Source organism: Lissotriton helveticus, chromosome 12 (genome assembly GCF_964261635.1).
Source record: "Lissotriton helveticus chromosome 12, aLisHel1.1, whole genome shotgun sequence".
Lineage (NCBI taxonomy): Eukaryota > Metazoa > Chordata > Amphibia > Caudata > Salamandridae > Lissotriton > Lissotriton helveticus.
This window is the reverse complement of record NC_136073.1, coordinates 570,120,447-570,141,094: the sequence shown is the minus strand read 5'-3', so window position 1 is coordinate 570,141,094 and position 20,648 is coordinate 570,120,447. Positions and strand designations below refer to the sequence as shown.

Genomic DNA, 20,648 nt, shown 5'->3' with positions numbered 1-20,648 from the left:
GAAGATGAGGAATGAGAAACAGGCTCTGGAGAAAACATGGTTTATTTTCCCTTTACCTTGCAGATTCTGGACTTGGATGTCGCTTATCTGTCCAATCAGCTCCTCCAGCTGGAACCAGTCCTGTTCGTGCCCGGCCATGGTGGCTATCCAGGGTGAAATGATAAATGCTGGAAACACACACCAAACGGTTCAAAGAGAGCGTGGCGGCGGAGGGGTCCTGTTCCTGTGCCGGAGGGAGGAGGGCGGAGGGCAGCAGCTTCCCAGCTCAGGGAGCAGAGCGGGAGGGGGACGGCCAGGGGGTGGGGGGGTGGAGGGGGGTAGGGGCAACACCACACGTCAAAGAGACCCAGTGGGGGGCGGCACTATGCTGACCAGGATCACACCTGGTGTGCCCGAGGAGCTGGGATGAGTTATGGGTAATTCTGCCCAGGATCACACGTGGTCCTGTCGAGGACCTGATGGGGGGTTTCGGCCAGAAATACCAAAAATAAAAAAAGGAGACCTAGCCTCTGTGCACTCAAAGGCGCTCGCTCTGTCCAAACTTCCCAATGATCGCTGGACTCTCCGAAACAGAGTGAATAATTACTCCCGGCAGCCCCTCCACTCGAAAGCTTTTCAACCGGGTCTCCACCCCTCACCTGTCCTCCAATTCGGGACTCCTCCTTTACCTTCAGATCCGGTGCGGCCCCAACAGTCCTTGATCCATTCTCTTTTCATTAATGAGCAAAGACTACGGCCCGAAGTAAAATGTCAGCCGGAAACACGTCACTTGCCCGGGTCACTCTACCTTCCTACCCATTGGAGCAGGCGGTTCACGGGAGCGGCCTATCGTCACCAGTATAGGGAGCAGCTGCCAATGACACGGTAGTGACGTCACCAGCCCGGAAGAGTGGCCCGATGCACTTCAATGGCAGAAAGAAACTAAAGTAACTGTAACATAGGAAAGAATAATTCCAATATTCAGCTTTTGATATTATAACTGCAAATACCTGTAGTTTAAGGATCGGCATTTTAACTTAATTTGGGCACACGAATGTTACGTTTAATTAGAAGAGGCACTTCCTCAAGGAGCTTTGTTTTAAATTAACGTTTCAACTTTGAAATAGGTTCATGAAGTGCAACGAGAGAGAACATTGTTTTTTTCTTATCTAGTCATCCAAAGGAGGGAAAACAAGTCTGGAACAGAGCAACAGGTCGTTTCGGGATTCAGGGGCGTGTTTGCGTGCTCTCCCCTTCCCATTGGCTGGAAGGTAAAATTCCAGCCAATGGGAAGAGGAGAGGGCGGGACTTAAAAAAAAGAGTCAGAAACGCCCCCGAATCGCGTTCTGACCGGGCAAAAGTGATTGACAACGATGTCTTCCAATGGCTAGCCTCCATTTATGGAGCTAGCCAATGGAAGACAGAGGCAGGACAAAGCCCATTCTGTAGGATCATAAGATTTCGCCCTGGGCGGAGCACTGCTTCGCAGTGTTACGGCCAGGGCGAAACCTAAAAATATGAAATATCTCCATGTTATAGCGCACATCTCATACACAGCATGCAGCTGCACCACTTTTATTAAAGGCAGCAGGAGTTACCAAGCAGAGCAATGAACTTCCCATCATAAGTGGGATCATGGATAGGGCAAAGCTATGCCAATTTCATCTCGCCAGTTCCTGCCACCTATTTCCACTGCACCTCAAGAAAGTCCCCTGGTGGCATCCAGATGCATCAAAGCCTGCTCCTTTCCGGCTATCTTCAACTGGATTCTTGGATGCTGTAACGAGGCCTCAATGCACAGGCATTTAGCTCCTTTTTGTATTTAATTCTAGCCCCTTCCTCAGTAGCCTCCAGAACAAAAATATTTGTATACCGGCTTGCTCTGATTTCTTAGCCCCCCTGCTGCTTTGGAGACCACTTCTAATAAATAGGGGCTGGTGACTTCCACCAAGAGCGGGCTCTTGGCTTCCTTGGCCGTTGGCGACAGAGTGGAAAGTCTAGCTGCCTGGGTGTCCTGATCAGTTACTGGGTTCCTCTACTCTCTATCTAAGAAGTCTAGTGCTCAAAAGACTCTGAATTAAAATGTTTACATTGGACATATTCAGCAGGATTGTTGCCATTCAAATTCTTGTCCATGTGGCCATATCAGCATTCAGTCATTGTTAAGCGCTATGTTACTGAGGACAAAACGCAATAACTCAGCCTCATGCATCTCCGATTCTCAAATTCCAAGTCTTGAACTAGATATTCCAATTAATGAGCCATCAGCTCCAGCCGACCCATCTCTGTACCTTTGCTCAGTCCTCCCTATCGTCGTCTGCTGCAGGCTCTTCTGCCACCGCCTTTGACTCTATTTTCAGGAAGGTTCTTTTTTTTAAATTTTTTATAAGGTAGCCTTGGATTTTCCGCTACATCATTTTGAGTTGCTGGTATGAGCCTTCTCTGTGTCAACACTTTCGCTTCCCGCAGGGATGGAGCCTGAGAAGTAAAGAGTACACGATTCTCAAGTAAAGGCTTCTGTTTGCTGTCTTCAAGAGATCTCTCCAAGACCAGACCTCTGCTCCAGTTTCAGTGGGTGGGTGCACTCCACAGGTGCTGCCGGGGTCTCGATGATGGATCAATGTGAATTTGAGTGAAAAAACAACCTGGTGGTACCGTGTCTGGTGTGCCCTTTTCTTCAACCTTGTTTCTTTGAAATTGCCAACTTGAATACCATTCACAAGGCCAATAAACCACCCATGGTGAAAGTGATAAAATTGATTTGTGTGCCACTAGGTTGGCTTTCTCTGATTTTTTTTTTTAGCACCTTTTGGCTGTATTATCGGCTTCTCTGTTTTTCGTCTTCTTTCTTGAGATTCTTTCTATCTGTTTTACTGCAGGGCGTTCCTTTCTGCCTCTCCCATTTGTGCCTTTACACATATCGTTCTTTTTTTTTTTTTGCCCCTGCGCTACCACGATTCTTGTAACCCCTATTCCCTCTCCTCTCAGGGTGGCTACGGCCCACACTATTTTTTGCTTCGCCAACTCCCCAAGCTTCCTCCACTTTGTTTTGTCAAATACAGTTTTTTAAATACTTGTTTATTCCGCCTCCAGCTCTCTAAGGCTTCTCAACAGGATAGTGGTAGACATAGTAAACATACCATTGTGGCCCAACCTGTCTTTGTTTTAACCTTCTGTCCATTAGGTTTTTCAATCCATTGTTTTTACTATTCATTTAATTTTCGTATGGGAAGGGTTTCTTTTATGTATGTACCAATCCCGTGTCTGTATTCCTGCATTTTCTTCCAAGAAAATCATTAGATTGGCATGGAAATTTGTTGTTTCTCCAAGTGTCACAACCCTTTTACTAATGATTTTAAGTCCAGGCCTTTCTAGCTCTTCATTTAGCAAACTCATGTTCATTACTACTAAGCGTCATATTTATCTGAAATTTCATGGCCTCACAGATGATTGTCTCTGGATTTGTTAATTAAAAGAAACCAGTAATGATTTCCTAAGAGATATTAAAAGGAACCTCCCATAAGTCAGAGGCCTATGTCTTTTTGTCTTAATGTTCCCCACTTAAATTCAAGACCTCCTCTTCCACGTCTATTCGCAATATGTTTTTTACATCTCTTTTTAGAAAGTGTCACTGAATGTGGATAGTGCGTTGCCGTTGAAGAGTAAGTGAACCTATCCAGGACTTGATGAGCTGCATCACTTTTTATGTAGGAGTTCGGTAGTTATCAGCAAGCAGACTTTCTTTTGTGCATAGCATGTTTGATTTGTGTTCAGTAATTGTGGTTTACACATTTTTTTTGAAGTGTTTGCACATTTTGTTTGTGAAGTGTTTGCTCACTCAGTACTAAGAACTCTTGCCTCCTCCAGAATTCTTCATGATATTAGGTAGCTACTGTGTGGCTCATGCTTCCTCCTTTAGTGAAATTGAATGAACTGCCACTTGGACATCAGCTACATGTGTGGCAGTTTAAATTTACATCATAGAACCAATGTGGAAGTTTGTAGATCTTTCCCCAGTAACCCTATTGGATGAAGGTTCATTCCTTTGGTGCATACTTTCTACAATTTGCTGTCACTCCTTGGTACATTATCTTAAAAGCTTTAACATCCGGAGAAGGGCTCATGCTGGGAAACAAAAATTTACCGAAAAGTAATAATGTTTCTTCAGCGTTGGTGAATTCAAAATGTTTGCATTTGGCGTACTCACCCTCTTAGAAATACTAACAAGCCAAACTAAGATAGCACCTGGCAAGCTTTCGTTTTTATAATCTCGAAATTAAGGAACCAAAGCACGCACACTTAAATGATTGAAATATTTAATCATTAATATATTGGAGGATTTTTTGCTTCTACAGGAACACAGACAGACACTGTATGGAGAAGACTCTTAAAATTTAGACCACTGATATAAAAAGAACACAATTGTGCCACCAGTTCATATAAATACCACTATCTGTGCCCATTCCTGAAATAACAATCTCTGACATGCTTACTTGTAAAGACAATTTTAAACTTAACTCTTTTGTGTTAAAAAAGAAGAAACTAATTCAGTTGCACTGCCACAGCTTGTGGTGTTTTTTCTCCCTCCTATGATTTTCTCAGTCTTGTACAATTTCTCTCTCTCTCTGCCTAATAACATCGTTCTACGTATGCCACTGAGACTGTTGTTTGTGTTTTTTCTCCTGCCGCTGTTTGTATGTCCATCCCTCTTGATGTCTGTTTTTTTTGTCTCTTTCCTCTGTTTATGCCTCTTAGTTTTTTTCTGTTTGCAGTTGAATATACTGAAGGAGCTCCACCAGGATGAGTTAGGCCGGATCTCAGAAGACCTGGAAGATGAGCTGGGGGCACGCTCGAACATGGACAAAAAGCTGGCAGACCTACGGGGTGAGGTGAGGAGCTGGGGGTTGGTCTAAGGTAGGCTGGGAGTGAGTTAAAATATAGCTTGATCTAATTTGTTGCATAAGTTGTGTTACGTAGATGAGGCAAATTTTGAGATGCTACTTGGATACAGCTTGATATGAGATTATGAGATTTTATGTATTTGATTGTTTTGTAAAGCGCTAGGTTATGACATGGAGCCACTCCACAGCACTCATGACATAGAAGCCGACAGGTTCCTTTAGTAAATCAGATTCCTTCATGACTGACAAAGTCATATCTTCGAAGTCAGGACCTTACATAGTCCTTCGGGTCCCTCAGTCGATGGTGCTCTAACTACATTCCTTTGAGCCTGGTCCTTTGAAGAGCAGGTTGGGGTTAGTCCTATGATGTAACTTGAAAGGCTCTTTCAAAATGCTTGTTTCCAGTTTAAAAAAAAAAATGTTGTCATGCTTTGTTGATTGCTAAAGTCATAGGTGTGGTTCAATCCAGAGCTGGGTGCCCAGCCCTTCGATCAATCTCTCCCTGTGAGATTTGCAGTTTAACCTTGTCTGTGACATCCAGTGTGTTTTGCTGGATTTCAAGGCTCGACTTGTCTGTGGTTTGGGGTAAAAAACCTTTAAGTACTTCGGGCGTGCCTCTGTGCTTTGTAGAGCAGTTTGAACATCGTTCTTCATGCTGCTGGTAGCGAGTGAAGAATCTCAAGTGACAAGATGATGTGAGATGATTATTTTTGATTGAGACATAGTCTGGTGCCTGAGTTTGCAGAATCTTGACAGTCTGTTTCTTTTGGTGATCCAACGTAGAGCAGAAAGTAGCTGAGCGTATATTTACCCATCACTCACATTTGATGGCCGAAGGATACTTAAGTGTATAACCACACTCCTATATTTTTCACAACTTCAGTTGTGATTGGAATAGTTCTGAGTTCCTCCAGCCACTAGAAGGGTGTAAATTGTGATATGAAAGCGATTTCAGTCTTGCCTGTTTATGAAAGACTGTTCTCCCTCAGCCACAAGTTGATTTAGTTCAGACAATTGTTGGTACTCTTGTGATCTTCCTGCTTGCCCTTTAAGCTACAGGTCAGTTACTGGGCCGGTCACAGCTCCCCTGCCATTTTTCTGCTGGACCGCCTCCTGTTGTAACGTTGTCTAGCGACTGTCCGCATTCTCTACTTTTTTCCTGACGTTGCTGCTCCCACCTCCCTGCCTGCCCCTCCCATCTCCCAGGACTTTTAAGAAGGCGCAACTCTGCCTCGGTTAGCGCTGCCTGAGATCTTGGGTCAGTCACAGCTCCCATGCCGCCTATTTGCTGGCCTGCCTCCTGTTGTCAGGTTTCTAGCACATGCTTGCATTCTCTTCGCGTCTTGCAATGCCACTTTTTTCCCACCGTTGCCGTTCCCACCTTCCTGCTGGTCTCTCCCATCTCCCAGGACTTTTAAGGAGGAGGTAAGCCAAAGGGAAGCCCGTCTGCGCCTGTCCGCACCTGGACTGTGCCTAGCGTCCGGACCCCTGGTACTTCAGCCAATACACCACCAGGGAGCTCCTGACCCTGGACACTGGACACTGCAACAACAGCTGCTTCATGTCCTCCCCACGATCTACCAAAGGATCCTTCACCTGCCGCCGCTGCCACTTCTCTTGCGACTTGAGACCATCTGCCCACACTGACACCAGCGCCACTCCCGCACAGAAGACTGCAAACAACCTAGCCCTGCTCCAATGCATCCTGCTAAACACCCGCTCCCTCTGAAAACATGCCACTTAAATCTGGGATACCATCACCACCTTCTCCCCGGACGTTGCCACCTCTCCTCGAACCCCTACATCGCCACTGTCACCCAGAACAGCTACAAGATGATACACAGAGACTGCACCAACAAGCATGGCGGGGGCATCACCATCATCATCAAGGAAACCATCTGATGCACCATCACCAACAACGACCCAACGCCTTTCATGGAACACCTCAACTTCCAACTACAGACTGATACTAAGACCACGATGTGAAACACCCTCGCTTACAGAATCCCCCTGGGGCCCCAACCGACCTTATGTGACATTAGCTCCAGTCTCATCATCCCCCTTGCCATCAACTTTCTCCACTGCGCCCTACTCAGCGAACGCAATTTCCACTTCAGTGACCCCAACAACACCAACTCCCCTTTCCTTCTGTAGAACCTCAACAACAACAGCCTCACACAACTGGTCACCGAACCCATGCACAAAGCTGGACGCATAGTTGATGCCATTTTCACCTCCAGCAATAGAATCAAATTCACTCACGTCACAGAACTCACCTGGACAACCATGCTATGGCCACTTTACCATCTCCGATGCTCAGCACACCATCTCCAAGCACCACAGCACCATCCACCAAAGCTGGGCAAGGTAACCGAGACCCAATGGTCGCAGACCTTTGGCACCACACAACCTGAGCCCACGGCAGACCTCGACCAGGCGTCCTGAACTTCACCGCCTGGATCACCAAAAGCACCGACAGTCTCCCCTCTGAAACCAGCAAAAGCCAACAACACCTCCAAACAAGCCAGATGGTACACTCCAGAGCTCAGAACTACCAAATGCAACTGCTAACGACTCGAGAAGGCTGGTGTATGACTAAGGACCCCTCTCACAAAGCCGCTCACAAAACAGCCCTTAGCAACCACAACCACCACATCAAGGAAGCCAAGAGAGCAGCAATCCCAACCTGCATCGACACCGCTGCCAACCACACAAAAGAACTCTTCAAAATCATCAGGGAACTCTCCGAACCGACAGCCACAGAAATCACCATTCACCCCTCCCAAGAACTCTACAACATCCTCTCAGACTACTTCCACAGCAAGATCACCACCATTCGCAACAAATTCGACCTCTGACCCATCACTCTCCGTCCCGACTACCTCTCTCAACCATTGAACACCAGCCGCACAATAACCACCTGGCCTCCAGTCACCACTCAGACCCCCTCAGTCATCATGTCCTCCATCCACTCCGGGTCACCGACCGACTCCTGCCCCTCCATCTCTTCAACCTCAGAACCAACCAATATCAGCACAGAACTCACCAGCATTCTCAACACCTGCATCTCCAAGGCAACTTTCCCAGAGGGTTGGAAACACGCAGAGGTAAGATCCCTCCTAAAGAAGCCAGCTGCCGACCCCAGGACTTTCAGAAATGACAGACCGATCTCCCTGCTCCCCTACCCAGTCGAAGTACGTAAGAAAGCCATCAACCAACAGCTTACCGAATACCTCTTCTCAATGCCTTACAATCGCGATTTTGTGCCAATTACAGCACGAGACTGCACTGATTGCTGCCATAGATTGACATCAAGACTAGGGGTGGGTGGTGAATTCCACTACAATGGCAGAGTTCATGGAGTTTTTGACACTCGGAGCATGGAGTTCGGCAAAATAAACTCAGCCGACTGCTAGCTGAGCAGAGTTTACCGCACACGCTCACCCCTATGTATTTTAAGCCAAAGAACTTCAATTGGGTAAATCCTATAAGAATGCGTGGACTAGTCTTAGAAGATTGTGTGCGATGCAATATCCCTACCTCACTCCTACCGAAAAAAGCTCTTTTAAATCGCTTATAGTTGAGGTGCAAGAGCATATGCCTACTTTCTGCATCCTGTCCGAAACTCACGGTTTTTCAATGCATGCATGGAGGCCTTGATGACCCAAAAATCTGCCAGTCTTCCTCTGAATAAATTGTGGAATTTTCCATTGTGACTGCACCGGGGGGAGCACCTCCTTCACAGGCCTGTACTTTTCTTCAGTTGTGAAAGATATGGGTGAGGCAACCTCACAGGGGTGAGAGGAGACACACAAGGGGCTCTGCCCTGCTTACAGGGTGTGCACAAAGAGGTGGGCACCATATGCCCCTGGCATGGAGGCCCACATCCTCCTCCCTACCCGGCATGGCCTCATTGAATCAGCACTCGTGGAATCAATTCACATTGCGAGGAGCTTGAAACTGGCTCGTCTCGGTTCCCATGTTTGGAGAGTGCAGCATAGGGCAGTGTGTGGGACCATTCCCCGATTCCTGAGCCCACTCGTGCCTCTTAGACCCCTGAGCCATCCAACAGGAAATCCGGGCAACATCATGGCCTAGCTGACAGGAATCCTTAGTCTGAGCATCTGCCTTTCACTTTACCTGCCCCCCAGCAACAAGCACTTCCCGCAGGGAAGTTAAGACATGCACAGGTTAAGGAATGGGATCACAAAAAAAGAGGTGGAAGAGGGGGGTTTGGAGGCCAAGCCACATAAAGAAGTGGATGGTAGCATAATACTGCGAAGATGTGGTTTTGTGGACAATTTGCAGACTGTGGAATGTGGCTTGACTGATTTATAATTGCGGCTCAACTTTGACCGAATTATATGATCCCGGGTACATCGACTCAGCTCTCTTAAAACCTTAGCAGGAAAGAGGCAGCAGTTGCTAGCAAATGGGAGCTTTGATTTAAAGTTATTTATGTCGCACAGTGGGCATGAAGGTGTTTTGCATCCGCATTTAGTCATTGCTTTCCACATTTGGGGATCAGCTATTTCCCAAATCACTTACTGCGACTCATGAAAACAGCCAAAAAATTGATGGGTGGAATGTGAACCGTGTGTAGTTATTGTGCATTCCTGATTATACAACCTTTGTTCTAACAAATCTGTATTGAGCTGTGTGCCTGCAGTGTTTGCAATGCATTCACAGCACGCAAAGTGTTTAGAAAGATGCCTGATTGTTCCCCCTTTTTCACAAAACGACAGAGGGGTCCTACATGTCCTTGATATGGGGACCTCTGCTTACCTGCGGAACTCTGTGGAATTCAACTGAGTTTTTCGATGACTCCACGGAATTCCGCAGAGTGAAACTCCACAAGCTCTGCCCAGGCCTAATCGGGACCCTCTGCGACCACAGAGAAACTGTAGCCCTGATCTTCTTCGACCTCTCTGCTGCGTTCTATACAGTCTCCCACCACACCCTTCTCGACAAATTCCACAACATCGCCACACAGTGAAACGCCCTCAAGTGGATTGCCTCTTTCCTCTCAGGATGCACACAGAGCATCCGGCTGCCTCACCTCACCTCCGTACCCAAGGACATCACATGCGACGTACACCAAGGGTCATCCCTCATCCCCACTCTGTTCAACATCTACATGACCCCCCTTACAGACATAGTTAGAGCCACGGACTCAACATAATCTACGCTGATGACACATAACTGATCCTCTCGCTTACTGACGACCCCCACAATGCCAAGACCAACTTCTGCAATGCCATGACCGACCTAGCTAAATGGATGGGAGACAGCTGCCTAAAACTAAAGTCTGACAAAACAGAAGTACTGACCTTCCGGAAAAATACCTTCGCATAGGTCCATAGCTGGTGCCTAGCAGAACTTGGACCAACACCCACTCTGACAGACCATGCATGCAACCTCAGCATCATCCTCGACAGCCAACTGACCATGAAATGACACTTCAACTCAGTCGCCTCCTCATGCTTCCACACTATCCGCATGCTCTGCCAGATCTTCAGATGTTTTCCAACCAACACCAGAAATACTGCCATGCATGGCCTCGTCACCAGCCGCCTCGACCATGGCAACACTCTCGACGCCAGAATTCCCATCAACACCCCAAGAGACTCCAAACCATTCAGATCACTGCAGCCAGACTCATTGTGAACCTCCCCAAACGAACCAGCATTATTCTTCACCTCAGATACCTCCGCTGGCTACCCATCCAGAAGACATGCCAGTTCAAGATCCTCATGCATGCATACAAAGCTCTACATAAGCAAAGACCACCCTACATCAACCATCAACTAAGCTTCCACCTCCGCGCAAGATACCTATGCTCTGCCTCGCTCGCTCTCGCACACACTCCGTGCATCCATCACAGCTGCAGGCGGCTGCTCCTTCTCCTACATTGCCACCAAGACCTGGAACAACCTGCCCCTCCACCTCCTAACAGCACCCTCCCTGGCTGACTTCGCACAGACCAGACTGAGGTAGGACCTATGTCTAGCTCTGTCTGCATTGTGGCCGTTTTATCATCTCCCATTCAAATATATGGCAAGGTTCTGGAAAAAAGTTAAGTTTAGGTAACTGGTAAATGGGCGCTCTACATATAATTTTGGCTATATCAGATTTTATATTTATCTTATTCTTTTTATGCTACTAGGCAAGAATAGGGAGGTTACCTAACTCCCTAACAAATCTCCTAATTCAAGGGGATTACAAAAAACAGAAATATCTTGCCGAGCACAAAATAAACACACAACTTGTATTACACTATATATGAATTAGATGTCCACATCTAATAAATGCTAATCAATCTATATGACACTTAGTCCAAAGTTATTTTCAATTTGAGTCCAGATTTATTCTCAATTCAAAGTTTCTCAATTCACAATAGTCTATCAATTCAGAACAGTCTTGCGAATGAAGTATCCGATTCTCATCCTCACAAATATTCTTGTATATGAGTCAATTCCAAATCAAAATTATCACAACTTAGTTCATGAATAAATCAACCAAATGGATCAGCCAACACGTGTTTCGTTGTAACAACAACTTCCTCAGGGCTGTAATCCAAAGAGACAAAGTATAAGCTAAAGAAATAATTATAATTTACAATTTTTATAGAAGATTTTTTATATACATTCTGGCACCTCCTAAGTGTAAGTGAAGTACACAGTTACCAATACATTATGGCAAGGTTCTGGCACTGGCAGTGAAATGGGTGACCTATTAACTGTTCAATTTATTGCATGATTGTCAGGTATGAGGGCTGTTGACCGTATGGAAGGTAAAAGAAAACCACGTAGAAACAGAGTTCCACTCGTTTTATTATTGTGTTTGTACATGAGAATGACAACTTAGAGGACTTTCTTTGTGGGCTGTTTCCGTCGTCACCAAGAGTCTTTCTATATGTGGGGAGTCCGTTCTTATTTCCACCTTCTCCTTCAGGTTCAGTCTCAGTTTAGGGTGCAGCCCGGATACCAATAAAGAAAACAACAAACAAACAAAAAAATATCGGATTAGTGTTTAGGAAGTTAATACTTATTCAGGGAATAGGAGTGAGAGAGATTATCACCGCCAGCCCTTCACCAGGTGGAGCTCGTCGTGACCTCCCTCGTTATTTTCCCCTCCCTCTCCCATGCCCCGTGAGCCCTTGGATTGTCGCCCGTACCTTTGCAAGCCACCCTCTTCCAAGAGAGTGGCTGGACGAAGTGCAGTCTTCGGGGCCTCCCGGCTGGAGCTCCGCGTAAACAGCAGTGCTTCTGGGTTCGGCGTTCTTCTCCAGCGGGGCTCTTACGGTCTCTTCTCTGGTCCTCGTTTCTCCTTCTTCGCGAGTCCACGCCACAAGCTCTTCTCCTTTGCGGGGTTCTGGATTTCCATTCGTTCGGAGGCTCGGCCTTCTTGTTTTGCTCGTCTCCTCTCCCGATAGGCTGGTGTTAAGTGATGTCACGGGCCACGCCTCCACAGTTTCTTCCTGTGTTTTCTTAAAGAGCTCCGGACCTGCCTGCGTAGAGGGGGATATGATCACAGTGTCCGGATCAAAGGGCAGTAGAGTTTGCAGCTCATTATCGGAATCGTGACACACGTTCCCCCCCCCCTGCACCCCCCCCCCCCCCAGACTTCCCCGATCGGGGGAAAGAGGGAAACGGGATAAGTAATCTGCATTACCCTGTTCGATGCCCTTACGGTGACGTACTTCAAAATTAAAGGGCTGAAGTGCCAAGAACCAAAGGAGGACCCTATCATTGGTACCCCTATTTCTTTGGAGCCAGGTAAGAGGGGCATGGTCGGTATACAAGACAAAGGATCTTCCCTCTAAGTAGTACCTGAGCTTTTCTACAGTCCACTTCAGGGCCAGTCATTCCTTCTCTATGGTGGGATACGCTGTTTATCTAGGGAAAAGTTTTCCACTGATAAACAGGATAGGGCGTTATAATCCCTCGTTATCTAGTTGAGAAAGGACGGCTCCTATCCCCACCCCTGAGGCATCTGTCTGAAGAATAAATGGATTTTGAAAATTCGGAGTGAGTAATACAGGTGATGTGGTTAAAGAAGTCTTCAAAGCCCTGAAGGCCTGGATTTCTTGTTCAGAGGGGTTCTTGATGAGATTAGCTGTAGTGGTCTTTTTGAGTAGGTCAGTAAGGGGGGGCAGCTGTCTGAGAGAACAGGGGAATGAACCGCCTATAATTGCCAACGAGGCCAAGAAAAGCCCTCATCTTTCTTTGTAGTGGGAAAGGGAGTGTCTTGGACGGCCCTCACCTTTTCTGATTGCGGTTCAATGAGTCCTTTTCCCAACAAGTATCCTAGATATTTGACCTTCTGAAAGGCAAATTTAGATTTCTTGGCGTTAATGTGAAGGTTGGCCCCCCTCAGTTCAGAAAATATGGCTGTAAGGTGGGTCTGATGATCTTCCCACGTTTTGCTGAATACAACAATATCGTCCAGATAGGCCGACGAATACCCCCGAGTGGCTTTTTAGGAGGTTGTCCCTAAGTCTCTGGAAGCTAGCGGGGGCACCATGAAGACTGAAGGGTAACACTGTAAAATGAAACAGGCCATCAGGAGTTGAAAACACAGTTTTTTCTTGGTCTGCCGAGTGGAGAGGAATCTGCCACTAGCCCTTGGTGAGGTCGATGGTGGATATATATCGAGCCTCACCCAGGAGCTCAATCAACTCATCCACTCTGGGAAGGGGATACCCATCTTGTTTAGAGATACGGTTTATAGCTATGAAATCAATACAAAACAGGTGCTTCCATTAGGTTTTGGAACAAGAACGATTGGTGAACACCAGCTGCTCTTGAAGGGTACTATTACACCCATTGCTAACATGTCCACCTGTCTCTGTTATGCCATGCGACAGGCCTCGGGGACCCGATAGGGTTTTTGCTTAACTATGACACCGTCAGGGGTAGGTATTTAATGAGTAGTTATGGAGGTTCTGCCAGGTTGATTGGAAAAAATGTCGGAAAACGAGAGGAGAAAAGCCTGTAATTATGCTTTCTCCTTCGTATTTAATTCGGGACTGCATACGGTCTCATTGACCGTGCTTTGTGTTTGGGCAACAAAGGAAACGTTACAAGGCTTTTTGGGGGTGGTACAAACCATTTTTTTTAAATATGTTAACATGATACATTTGGGTCTTTTTTGAGGAAACACGTAGTAGGTAGGTGGTCTTTCCGATTTTTCTTATGATTTCAAAAGGACCCTGCCATTCTTTCCTTAGTTTGTGTGAGGAGGAAGGAAGGAGGACCAATACCCAATCGCCAACCTGAAAAACCCTTAACTTTGTTCCTTTATCATATTGTTGTTTGTGCTGTCTTTGTGCTCTTTCTATATTGTCTTCACCTGATTCGCGTAATCTAGTAGGGTTTGGGCTTCAGAAACACCCTGTTCTTCCCAACTCTTTCGTGATCTCTAGGAGGGTACGTGGCCGCCTCCCGAATAAGAGTTCAAATGGGGAGACACCCAAACTGGACTGAACCGTGCTTCGCAGAACGAATAATGCCAGAGGAAGAAGCTGATCCCAATTTCTCCCATCCCCAGACAAGAGTTTTTTTAACGTGAGTTTTAAATTCCCGCTATACCGTTCTACCAGACTGTCTGTTTGGGGATGGAATACTGATGTTTTTATGTGTTTGATATCTAACTGTTTGCGCACCTCCTTCATGAGACGGGACACGAAAGGCATACCCTGGTCCGTAATGATTTCTTTTGGAAATCCCATTCTTGGAAAAATACCTCGATCAGCTGCTGCTGCTGTGATATGGTCGTGGTAGTGGCTGCTCGTAAGGGAAGGGCTTCAGGGTATCGGGTAGCATAATCTACGATCATAAGGACGTATTGATGTCCTTTAGCTGACTTGGGAAGGGGTACTATTAAGTCCTTCCCAATACGTTCAAAGAGACATCCTTTAATGGGTAGAGGCTGTAAAGGAGCCTTCCGAGGGATGAATGGGTTTCTTTTCTGACATATGTCACATTCATTGCAATACTTTTTTATCTGTAGATAAATGCCAGGCCAGTAGAAGTGGTCTAGGATTGCTTTACTGGTTTTCTCAGCCCCCACATGTCCTGGTAATAAATGGGAATGGGCAAAAAGAAAAGGATTTGATCCCTAAAACATGTAGGTACTAGTAACTGGGGTTTGGCCCCTTCCTTTGCGATTCGATATAGGAGCCCTTTTCGCTCTTCAAAGGAAGGATAGCTTCTCTTTTGGCTTTTCCTTGTTTCCTGTGCTCTCTGCCATGCATATTTAAGAGTTGTATCATTTAATTGGGCCCCCTGAAATTCTTATCCATAGCCCAGGGTTCTGCAGTTAGTAGGGTGTCATGAGGATTTTCTGACGGAGTTCCGGGTTTAAGGGCATTGGCTAAGAAGAAAGGAAAACAGGCATGGTCTACCCCTACAATCAATGGCTCAGGAAGGAATGGAAGAACCCCTACAGTAATAGTGGTCTGTGTGCCTGTCTTAGTGCATACCGATAATTGGGCTACAGGATAATCCCTAACACCCCCATGGACACAGCGTATGCTAACGATTTTCCCTGGTTTGATGTTGGAGATAGGGACCAGATCCTCCCGGGCTACTGAGTGCTTTCACCCTGAATCAAGGAGGGCTTTTATTTCCTTGTTATCCACCATAAGACTTACATAGTACATAGGTCGCATTTCTTGTGCATATAGAACCGATTGGGACGCGTAACTGACGTCCACAGGCTCGTCCTCGGTCCTCTCTCTTTTCTTCCTACAAAAGCGGGCTATGTGGCCCCATTCCCCACACTCGAAACACTGGGGGCTAGAAGCCACACGATTATCAGGTCTCTCAGGTCGAGACCTTAGAGATTCTGAGTGACTCTTACCAGGTTTCCTCTCAAACCTTGTGGACAGGAATCCTTTCTGAGGTCTCTCCGATTCTTTGGAGGTACCACGGCCTTGGGCACGAGTAAAAGAGGTAGCCATTTCGATGGCTTGATCAACAGACAGATTTGAGTGTTGTTGAAGCCACATTTGAGTGTTAGAGGGTAGGATTTCCAAATATTGCTCGAGATAGATCTTGTTCATAACGTCCTCGAGGTTAGACTCCTGTGGCTTCAGCCAGCGATCAGCAGCATCCTTCATCTTGTAAAAAAGTGTTTTGGGTGTATCATTTACTGTTCCTCCTTCTTGCCTGAACCTGAGGCGGAGTGCCTCTTCATCAATCCCGAGGCGGTCTAGGATATATTGTTTCACAACTCTGTAAGCAGCGGTGCCATCTCGGTTAATTGTCTGCTAAGCTGCTTGAGCCTCTGCTGTGAGCAGTGGCGCCAAATACAAAGGCCAGCGATTGCTGGGCCATCCACTGGCTCTAGCTGCTCTTTCAAAGTTCAGAAAGTAAGCTATGGGTTCCTCTCCAGATATATATTTTTGAAGCGGAACAACTGTACCCGGTGGGTTAGGGCCTCTACCTTGTCCCAGGCCCATCAGCAGTTGGTTCTGCCCTTCTGCCAATTTGGTCATATGGTCTGCCTGAGTCTGTATGGCTGCAGAAAAGGTCGCCTTGTCCAAGTCAGCCTGGTTAGTGCTTCTCTCAATGGCCCATTCTAATTTGGATTGGCCTTCCTTTAATTGGTACATGAGAATATCCATCGTGTATCTATGGAGACTGTGCCCGCATTCTCCACCACTTGTCAGGTATAAGGGCTGTTGACCGTGTGGAAGGTAAAAGAAAACCACGTAGAAACAGAGTTCCACTTATTTTATTATTGTGTTTGTCCATGAGAATGACAACTTAGAGGACTTCCTTTATGGTCTGTTTTCGTCGTCACCAAGAGTCTTTCTATATGTGGGGAGTCAGTTCTTATTTCCACCTTCTCCTTCAGGTTCCGTCACATTTTAGGGTGCAGACCGGATACCAATAAAGAAAACAACAAACAGACAAAAAATATCGGATCAGTGTTTAGGAAGTTAATACTTCCTTATTCAGGGAATAGGAGTGAGGGAGATATCACCGCCAGTTCTTCACCATGTGGAGCCCGTCGTGACCTCGCTCGTTATTTTTCCCTCCCTCTCCCGTGTCCCGTGAGCCCTTGGATTATCGCCCGTACCTTTGCAAGCCACCCTCTTCCAAGAGAGTGGCTGGGCGAAGTGCAGTCTTTGGGGCCTCCCGGCTGGAGCTCTGCGTACACAGCAGTGCCTCTGGGTTCGGCGTTCTTCTCCAGCGGGGCTCTTACGGTCTCTTCTCTGGTACCGGTTTCTCCTTCTTCGCGAGTCCACGCCACGAGCTGTTCTCCCTTGCGGGGTTCCGGATTTCCGTTCGTTCGGAGGCTCGGCCTTCTTGTTTTGCTAGTCTCCTCTCCCGATAGGCTGGTGTTGAGTGACGTCACGGGCCACTCCTCCACAGTTTCTTCCTGTGTTTTCTTAAAGAGCTCCAGACTTGCCTGGGTAGAGGGGGATACGATCACAATGTCCGGATCAAAGGGCAGTAGAGTTTGCAGCTCATTATCGGAATCGTGACAATGATACTGACACTTTGTGATGTATGTAGGTCAGGATTTGGTAGGACTGTTTGTTTACATTAGATCCTAATTTGGACAGTAACCATTTGTACCTTTTAAACAAATTAGTAAACTCTCAATTCTTAAATGTTACAAAACCATATTACCAAAGACAAAAGTTTCCTTTCTTTGTGAATCCTATCCATGTGTTACCCATACTTATATCTCTATAACACAGTAAGGGTGCACCAAGCATATTTTCACATAAATTACAAATGAACCTAAATATTACAATGTCTCCTTCATAAAAGTTCCATCCATTTCTATTGTTGTCATCAACGTTTAAATACAGTGATCTATAAATATTCAAGACTACACCCAAAAAATTCAATATTTTTTCCCCCAAAGATTCAGTGTATTGCACAGTTAAAAATATATATATAACAATAACACCTATATCTTATTATGGTAGAAATGTAGGAATATGAAATTCTAACCGATTTTATTCATACATTTGAATCACGTTTGTTTTACTCTTGATAATAATCATATTGTTCCTGAATTTTATCAAACAGTTTTTGAACACTGATGTTTCAAAATACGGGTTATAGTGTTTCAGCTGTTCCATGCATTGCTATGTGTGTACCCAATCCGCTTAGCTAAAATAGATAGTAACTACGTCTTTAAATACCGGTTTGCTATGTTAGCGTTACAGTTAACAAATAAACACAGGTCTACCACGTGGCTAGGCCTTAAACCCTCCACATTTGAGAAGGGGCTTTAGTGGAGTTGTTGGATGTGGAGACAATGCAAATGGCCAAGATGAGCAGAGATGGCAAACTAGAAGATCTGACTGACTGGCGAATGCAAGTGTATGCCGTCTTCCCCCTACCCCTCCATAATAAGAGTCCTCCTTACTGTCTGAACTCATGATTGTCAGAAAGCATCCAACCACTTTTAGAGTGAATCTGAGTCACCTACAGAGCTGTGCACACCCAAAATGGCAACTATCTTACTGAGAAATTCTAACCAGATCCTACACAACCAACTAACCAAAAGAATGAAAAAACAACAAAGCAACCCCCCACCCACCCCCATTACCCGAAGACCCTGGAGTATCATTCCCACCTTTAGCTAGACCAATATTTCCAAACATTAGGGACTTTACTCAACCTCGAATCCTCCCCTCCCGTTAGCCCTCCCCCCCCCCCCCCAAACACCTGTGATCGCTAATGGAAGCATGTTCCCACTGTGCATCAACTGACTTATGCCTATTAGGATAACTGTGTTCATTGTGCAGTTCAAGTTGTACCAAATTCTGTTTCTGTAGTAGGGGAATCTCTGTTATAGTCATAATCTAGTGAATAGTCCCGCCCATGTGCGTGGACCCCGGAGCAATCAAAAATAATCTCTTATGGTGTCGAAAAATGCAGAACTGCACAGACACTTAAGAGAGAATTTAAAGACAGATAATGCAGCATATATCCACAGGCTACACTGTCCAGTACTTCAACTAGAAATTCCACCAAAAATCCACAAACAGCAAAGCCTGTCCAGATTTCCCTTGCTTTAACAGCAAAACCCCTCTGGAATGATAGAGAGAAAGACCTGGACAGACAAGCCCCATAGGCTGCCATTATGTGGCTCAAAACAGGATACTGTGCCTTTAAGAGAACCTTCCAGAACCTCACAGTATTCCAGAATGCACTGCAGGTCCCTTTTACTTTCAGTTCTTTTTTCCGGCTCCTGCTAGCAGGAACCTGGAGCATTGAGCTCTCCGTTTTGGGATTTGTTTTGTGATTTTTCCACTTTTTCAAGTGTTTTTTGGTGCCTTTTTCAAAGTACTTTGGTTATTTCTTCTTTGGTGAGCTTTTGGGGCAGTCTTTTTGTCAAATATGCCAGCCTTATTTGACAAATGCCCGGAGTGTTCCAGGAAGAAGGCCAAGACTGACCCACACGACGTGTGTATCCTCTGCCTTCCCTCCTCTCATACCCCAGAGGAGTGTGAGATTTGCCAGGGATTTACCACCAGGACCCTGAGGGACAGAAAGAAGATCAGGCTCCAAGGCATGGAGGAGAGAAGACTGCAAGCACGAGGTGGGTCTGGGCAGGCTCTATCTGCCAGTGCTGAGGCCTCTGGGGGGGCTCCCCAGAGGCAGGAAGTCCAGCAAGCCTCCCCATTCTCCGTCGGCGTCGATTGCACCGACTACGGCGTCGAGAGGGATGACTACAGTCTGTTCCCCGTCTCCCCAGGGCTCTGGGTCGAAGCGGCGTCGACGTTCGACGTCGAGGGAACTGAACAGACCGCCGTCGAGATCATCTGTGACGATTTCGTCGTCGTCGTCGAGGACTCGACGTCGAGAGGTGGCCCGGTGTCGGCGCTCGCTGTCGAGGCGATGCCGTCGGCGAAGAGGAGAAGGTCGTCATCGAGGGGATCCTCGGCGTCGAGGGGGCGATCGCCGTCGAGGCACAAGAGATCGCCGTCGAGGCACAAGAGATCGCTGTCGAGGCACAGGAAGCCGTCGAGGCGACGGAGATCGACGTCGAGGCGATGGAGGTCGCCGTCGAGACGTAAGCGTTCGCCGTCGAGGGACAGACGTTCGCCGTCGAGGAAGCGCAGCTCGACGTCGAGAGGCCGACGCTCGCCGTCGGGTCGCCGTTCTTCGACTCAGGAACGGCGCAGAAGGAGTTTGGGCGCCAGGAGTCAGTCTGGCAGGCGTCAAGTGCCTAGGAGAGACTCTCCCACATCCCAGCCTGATAAGGAGGGCGGATCACCGGGCTCTGTGTACTCCGTTGTGTATACCCCTCCGAGACCGAGGACAGTAACGCCTCCGCCTCCTCCTCCTTCACCGAGAGGTCTTCCTCCGCGGGTCCCTACCCCGCCTCCACCACCTCGGCCTCAGCGTCAACCTCAGCCTCAACCTCAGCTGCCGGTTGACAAGCCTCCCCCGCTTCCTCAGAGGTCGATGTCCCTGCCCAGGTATCCGACTCCTCCGATGGGGACCCCTCGGCCGAGGGCTCCATCCAAGCCAAAGTCTCCCGTCCCGGTGGAACCGGCAGGGCGACCGAAGCCAAGAAAGTCGCGATCCCGCTCCGGACGGAGAGGGAGGTCGCGCAGTCGTCACAGATCCTCTACGAGGTCAAGACGGCGCCATAGGAGGCGCGGATCACGGTCCCGCACGGACTCTTCCAGAACCAGGTCCTACTCCCCGACCTTGTCAGACTCCCCGGGGCTGAGGGTGTCTCCCGTGGATGACATCAGCACGTTCCAGGATGTTCTCCTGAGGG

At 47.2% G+C, this 20,648-nt stretch overlaps 1 protein-coding gene across 1 annotated transcript in view; it reads left to right on the top strand.

Annotated features, from left to right (window-relative positions):
- Positions 1-20,648, top strand: part of CCDC102A (coiled-coil domain containing 102A) — a 148,126-nt gene that overhangs the window by 56,351 nt on the left and 71,127 nt on the right. Inside the window, exon 4 of the mRNA XM_078671246.1 lies at positions 4,752-4,868. Within this exon, the coding sequence (XP_078527372.1) occupies positions 4,752-4,868 (117 nt within the window). The remainder of the gene's footprint in view (positions 1-4,751; positions 4,869-20,648) is intronic.